Source organism: Coloeus monedula, assembly GCF_965178545.1.
Source record: "Coloeus monedula genome assembly, chromosome: 4".
Lineage (NCBI taxonomy): Eukaryota > Metazoa > Chordata > Aves > Passeriformes > Corvidae > Coloeus > Coloeus monedula.
The window spans coordinates 20925999-20932755 of NC_138784.1; the positions used below are offsets into that span (position 1 = coordinate 20925999).

The following is a 6757-nucleotide window of genomic DNA, read 5'->3' on the forward strand; positions in this document are numbered from 1 at the left end:
GATGCTTAGGAAGAGGCATTAAATTTTATCAAGTATACAAAAGTGCAAACACACGGTCCTTCAAAATTACTTACCCAAAAGAACATCTCGCCTTTTCAGGAGAAAATCACTTTCCTGACTTCTAAAAGTAGCAAATTTTGAAAATTATATTCACGTGGAAACTGTTTCAAAATAAGTTTACCTCTCTGGGGTTGACCCCCCCACACTCCCTTCTAAGTGCCTCTTTTTTTTTTCCTTCCAAGTCTGTATTATGTTTCTTCGGGCAGCACCAACTATTTATTTATCTTTATTCTTTCTGTCTTTCTTTTCATTCATTATTCGCTCTCCCTCTCTTTTTTCCCCCCTTCCTTGTGTGTGTGGCTTCTCGGTCTGATCTGTAGCTTGTTACCACCCACTGCACGCTCTCTCCTGCAGCCGAGGTGTTTCTATACAAACTTCAGCGTCCAGTTGTCATATTAATTATTACACTGAGTAATGACTGAAATAGTCAAAATAAGGGGAGACTCAAGAGAGCTTTTTCTTGCTGCTCAAAGATTCAGCAAAGAAGCCTTGCAACAAAGCACTAATTGGTCCCCAGAAATACTCTGACAAGGCATGGAAGATAGGTTTCATAAAGCCCAGCAATTGTGAAGGGGGAAAAGATCCTTGAATAGACCCCACGCTTCTTTTCTAAACTCTCTTGCTGAGCAAAAAATGGACTGCTTCTTGAATACTGGACTGATCTTGAATGCTATACCCAGCAGAGAAAAAAATGCACCATTTATTGTAAGTTTTTTTCCAGCTATTCATGTGTTCTATGTGGAGAATAAGCTGGTTTTGTTTACCATGAAAGACCTTTTACTTTATTTTCACTCTTGGGGGGGAAGCTGGAAAGGAGAGGGGGAGGGCGAGGGGAGGGAGAGAAACACATGTGCCCAAATCCAGACGAGCTGCCTACTGTAACAAAATGGAGTGTAACAAATCCTACAGAAGTCCCTAATGTATCGATTCTTTGAAGATCTATATAGATTAACGACTTTCGTTCTGCTTTTCCAAGACAGCATTTAATCATAACGTAAATGGCCTTTAAAAAAGAAAAGAAGTGGGAAGAAAAAAAAAAAAAAAAAAGGCATACCAGAGTAGGTATTTTTTAAAAAAGGCAAGGACTTCAAAAGACCTTATGAGTGTGGCTACAATTTAGGCACACAAAAAAGTCACTATAACATAAGGAAAGTTCAAGATTTAATAAATAAATAAATAAATAAGACCAAAATAAAAGTGCCACATGAAAAGGGCAAGGGCTATTTATCATTACATTAGAATTAAGAATTTTAAGGTGCAGGTGCAGGACTGTGCATAGGACTGGATGGAGGCAGGGGACCTTGGAACAATATTTGTTATTTAGGAATCTGGTCCCTTACTCTGCACAGTGAGCAGAGCCCCAGAGCCCTTACCCTGCGCAGTGAGCACACAGAGGAGCTGGTGAGATTGGAATCATCTCAGACATGAGGGGTGAGTTTGTTCCCCGGTGGCAGTGAGTGGAAAAGGACCATGATGAGACAAGGGAGGAAAAGGCTCGGCCCCCCTCATCCATCCCCCCCACACACACATACCCTGACCCAGGGTAGCCAAATGGGTACAGGGCCACGGAGGCACAATTACATGAGTTACACTTGGTGACCTCTGGGACTCATAGGTTTTGCCTTTTTAAGAGCCCTCTGAGACTGGAGAAGAAGGGACCCGGAAATTCCAGTCTCATACTGCCACTTCCAGGAAAAAGGGCAGGGCTGTCCCTATGTGCTGTTTCTACACCAGTTCTAGAAATGGGCTGCTCCAGAAGAATTAGTCTGTTTAAATATATTTATAGTTTACAGGGCTGCAATTAATTTGATATTTCTGTTAGCACTTCCCAAAGTCACAATGCGGAGCTGGTGATGCAACAACTGCTTCCAGTGCAGTCAGTTCTGACATCAGACAAGGGATGTTGCACAAACCATCCAGAGGACTTGGAACTGCCTGGAAAAGGGAGAGCTGGCCAAACAGGAAATACAAGCAAATACGTTATCCTGCTAAGGTCTGGTTGTCCTGCCCAAGAGCAGATAAAATAAGTGTGATTTCACATGTGATGAGACAGTAGGCTAAAAGTCAGAAACTGGTCTGTGATCAGTGAAGAGGCCCCAAATAAATATTACCACACAGAACTACTTCACATCTTTCATCACACCTGCATTAAAAGCCAACATGTTAAAAAACTACTAAAACACTAGTTAGCAGGTGCACATTAAGGTTCTCCTGTGCTATGTTTCTGGTTATCACTGTTTAAACTCACACACACAGCCAGGGTCAGGGATCCAGTGGCAGATGAGAAGTGATTCCTGCAGCTCCAGGCTGCTGTAATTGAGGTCAACAACAGCACAGGGCTTACTTTTGCAGTAATTTCCACCGAAACCTGAACATGGACCCTGCAGGTCCCCTCCTTCCATGCTTTGGAGCTGCTGTGAGTAACCAGGGATTAAAGCCACCTGCCAGGGACTTCCTAGAGCTGTAATATGACCATGGCAAGACTGTCATACCATGGCTCTGCTCTTTTTAGTGGGTTAGAGAGCACACATATGAGTTTGCAGAGTAGAAGGGTGCAGAGAGAAGTGGAAATGAGACAGAGCTGAAGAAAATGTGTTAAAGGTTTCAGAAAAACATGGACATGTGAAAGGCAGGAGGGCAGGGAGAGAATGCCAAGATCATCATTATCCGGTGCTGAGCCTGGTCATGTCTCCCAGGCTGCCTACATCCCTGCAGCCCCAAGGGTCAGTGTGACCCCCAAGGCACACCAGCCTCCAACTCTCAGCACCTCAGTGCTGCTTTTCCTCATTTGGTCCTGAACCACAAGTGAGACTCCACCTGGGAGGAGCAATAATTTCCCCTGCATAGGCCGGGTCCATCCTGACTCCCCAGTTACAAGCCAATGCCATTGCCTGCTTGGAAAGCTGGTGACCTACTTCCACATTGTGGGGTGCCGTGGGAGGAGCAGTGGATCAGTGCGTTCCCCGGGACCAGCAAGCAGACTGTGTGGCATGGGAAATGGGATCTGGCAGCGAAGGGCGGGCTGGCTGCACACCTGCCGGCTCTGCCCAGCACACCCATAATTTATGAGACAAACCTCCTCTCTCCCTATGCTGGACCTTGCAGGGACCGTCCGCGTGGGACGTGCTCAAGACTGGTTTGTTTTTCCTCTCCTGACAGGCTCACCCCATGGTGCTCAGCATTCCAGAGGGGTAATTCGAGGTGACTTCTCCCGAGAAATCTTTACCCTGCCCTGCTCTCAGCCGTCCTCCTCCTATCACCCAGCCCGGCTCACCCGCCGTTGTCGCTGGCTAATAGAGCCATCAGGCCGTCCGCGGGGCGTGTGCGGGGCCGGGCACACGCGGCGTCGGCCGCTGGAAGCGGGGGGGGGGGGGGGGGGGGGGACGACAGCCCCCGGCGGTGGGTCTGGGACACTCACGGAGCTCAGCCTGGCAGCGCTCGGTGAGCGAAGGGAGCGATACCAGGCGTCCCGGTGCTCTCTAGGCACAACGGGAAGCCGAGGTCCCGCACACCAAGTTTCCCTTCCCGGCGGCCCCTGAACGCGCCGCGTCCCGCAACGGCAAGGGCGCTTCTCCCACGGGGGCGCACCGCTTTGCCTGTTCACGCCGCGGGACGCCCCCGTGCCTACGCATCCCGCACCGCCGCTCTGCCCCCCTCCAAACCCCGGCAGGTGCCGCTGAGGTGGCGCCAGTAGAGAATGCCCTGCACACGCTGGGGCTCCGCCGGGAGTCACCCGCTGCCTCTCCCTCAGCCCGCCGCCGCAGCGCTCCGGCCCGCACCCCATCTCGGACACCCCTCCGCGGTCCGCACCCCCTCGGCGGGCGGGCAGGGCTCCCCCCTTTCCCTTTCTCCCTCACGCTTTCCCGCCCCCGCGCCGCCCTCCCGCCCCCCCCCGCGGCGCCCACGCGCCCCGCCCCCGCCCCGCCCCCGGCCCGCGCGGCGCCCCGGCGCGGGTGTTTGCTCAGGGCCGGGAGCGCGGCACGCGCCGGGCGCACGCACTTGCGACAACAAACCCGCGAGCGGCGGGGGCGGCGCGCGGGGCGGGGGAGCGGCGCCGGGGGGCGGCGGGGGGGGCGGGGCGGCGCGGCCGCCAGCGCGTGTGCGGCGGGGGGCGCGGGGGCTCGTGTGTGTCCGTCCGTGTGTCCGTCTGTCTGTCTGTCTCTGTGTGTGTGTGTGTGTGTGTGTGTGTGTGTGTCCCGCGCTGAAAAGGCGGCGGCGCTCCGCGCATCGCGGCCGGTAAAGCCGGGGGAGCGTGGAAGGCGCAAGGTGCAGGGTGTGCGTGTGTGTGAGCGCGGGGGGTGGCGGGGGGAGAGTGTGTGTGTGTGTGTGTGTGTGTGTGTGTGCGTGTAGGAGAAGGGGGGGGGGGGGCGAGCCCCGTCCGCCCCTTATAAGAGACACAATCCTCAGCCACTTTTTTGCAAAAGGGGCTTTGCAAAGCAGCCTGCGCACACGCGAGCGCCACGAGCCTCCCCGCGGCCGCCGCACGGAGGGCGAGAGGGAGGGGGGCGGGCAGAGCCGCCCGCCGTCCCCGCTGCCCGCCCGGCTCCGCCGTCCGCTCCCGTCGGTCGCCGCTGTCCCTTTCCCCTGCCGTCTGTCGCCTAGCTCTTTTTTTTTTTTTTTTTTTAATTTTAAATTGAACGTCGCAAATTTTTCCTTTTTCTCTTTTTGATTTTTTTTTTTTCCTTTTTTTTGTGGTGGTGGTGGTGGGGGGACGGGGACCGGCCGTCACTCGGGCGCCCCCGCCTCGCAGGACGCCCCCGCGCCCATGGCCAGCGGCAGCCCCGCCAGGATGTCCAGCGCCACCGGGCAGCCGCCCTTCCTGCAGCCGGCGTGCTTCTTCGCCGCGGCGGTGGCCGCCGCCGCCGCCGCCGCCCCTCCGGGGCCGCCCCCGGGGGCGCCGCCGCCGCAGCTCAGCCCGGCGGGCGGGCAGCCCTCCCCGGGCGGCAAGCCCTCGGCGCCGCGGGCGGCCAAGCGGCAGCGCTCGGCCTCGCCGGAGCTGATGCGCTGCAAGAGAAGGCTCAACTTCAGCGGGTTTGGGTACAGCCTGCCGCAGCAGCAGCCGGCCGCCGTGGCGCGGCGCAACGAGCGGGAGCGCAACCGGGTGAAGCTGGTGAACCTGGGCTTCGCCACGCTGCGGGAGCACGTCCCCAACGGCGCTGCCAACAAGAAGATGAGCAAGGTGGAGACGCTCCGCTCCGCCGTCGAGTACATCCGCGCCCTGCAGCAGCTGCTCGACGAGCATGACGCCGTCAGCGCCGCCTTCCAGGCAGGCGTCCTCTCGCCCACCATCTCGCCCAGTTACTCCCACGACATGAACTCCATGGCGGGCTCCCCCGTCTCCTCCTACTCCTCCGACGAGGGCTCCTACGACCCACTCAGCCCCGAGGAGCAGGAGCTTCTTGACTTCACCAGCTGGTTCTGAACGCCGGCCGCCCTCTCGGCAGGTGGGTAGGCGCCCGCCGAGGGCCGGGGGATGCCGGGGGGATAGCGGGGGGACGGACGCGGGGCAGCGGGGTCGCAGCCCCCTGGGGAGGGGGCGCAGCTGGGGCTGCTCCCGCGGGCGGGCACCGCGTGTCCCGCGGTACTTACGAGCGGCTCTGCGGCCCGGAGCTGCACCGGTCCCGGCGCGGCTCTGATCTCCTCTTTCTTTTATTGTTACAGGACAGTTGCAAAAGGGAAAAAAAATAAAAACCAAAAAAAAACCACGCAAAACCAGATCACACACAGAGTGACAAAAATCCACCTGTTGCATTTCCAGCTCCCTTGCCGTCGGAGGGCGGTGCGGGCACGTCTCTCGGCGAGTGGGCACAGCGCTGCGCGCCGCGGGGGTGGTCGGGGCGGTCGCCCCCCGCCCTGGAGACCGGCCGGCCTTTGCACTCCGTCGTACTGCCACGGACTGCGCCCCGGCGGAGCGGGTGTCCGACGGGGGAGCCCCGGGCCGCGGGAAAGGGCGCTGCGCTCCTCGGCCGGCGGAGGAGCTCTTCTTCCTCTTCCTCCTCCTCAGCAGAAAGGCGGCCCTCTCCGCACCTCGCCGCCACCGCGGCCCTTCAGAGACTGGCGTTCATCACCTGCGGACAAAGTTAGTTTCCCGATGTCTGTGGAGATGCTGAAGTTAAGCTATGCTGTACTCAAAGAAGTCCCTGGAGCCCCGTCTACCCGCCATGTACCCGTGCCTCTCCCTCCCCTCGATCCAAGCTTTTCCTCTCGTTTCCACCATAGAATGCTTCCAATCTTTTTTTTTTTTTTTTTTTTTTTTTTTTTGTGAATTTTTTTATGATAAGAAAATCTATTTGTATCTATCCTAACCCCGTTGGGGATATATTAAGCTATTTTTGTACATAAGAGAGAGAGAGATTTATAGAGGTTTTGTACAAATGGTTTAAAATGTGTATATCTTGATACTTTTTTTAATATGTAATGCTTATTACCTCTTCATGTTTAGACTCGTAGTCAACGTTACCTTACAACTGCCATTTTTGTATGTGGTTTTGTAAAGGACTTGGATTTCCTCCAGATGTACTTTAGCACCAATGTGTCTTACTTTATAGAAACTTTGTTAATGTATTAATAATGTCATTAAACAATGTTCAAAGTGAACAAAGTTTATGCAGCTATTGTCCAAACGCAAAACGGTAGCCATTTTTTTTCATATGCTGCCTTTTGGGAAAAAAAAAAAAAAAAAAGGAAAAAAAAAGAA

At 55.3% G+C, this 6757-nt stretch overlaps 1 protein-coding gene across 1 annotated transcript; it reads left to right on the forward strand.

Annotated features, from left to right (window-relative positions):
• Positions 1-4825: 4825 nt before the first annotated feature.
• Positions 4826-5482, forward strand: ASCL1 (achaete-scute family bHLH transcription factor 1; the record flags this gene model as incomplete). Its single annotated transcript, XM_082280900.1, has 1 exon — positions 4826-5482. One exon carries the CDS (start codon positions 4826-4828, stop codon positions 5480-5482), a length of 657 nt encoding a protein of 218 aa, XP_082137026.1.
• Positions 5483-6757: the final 1275 nt, after the last annotated feature.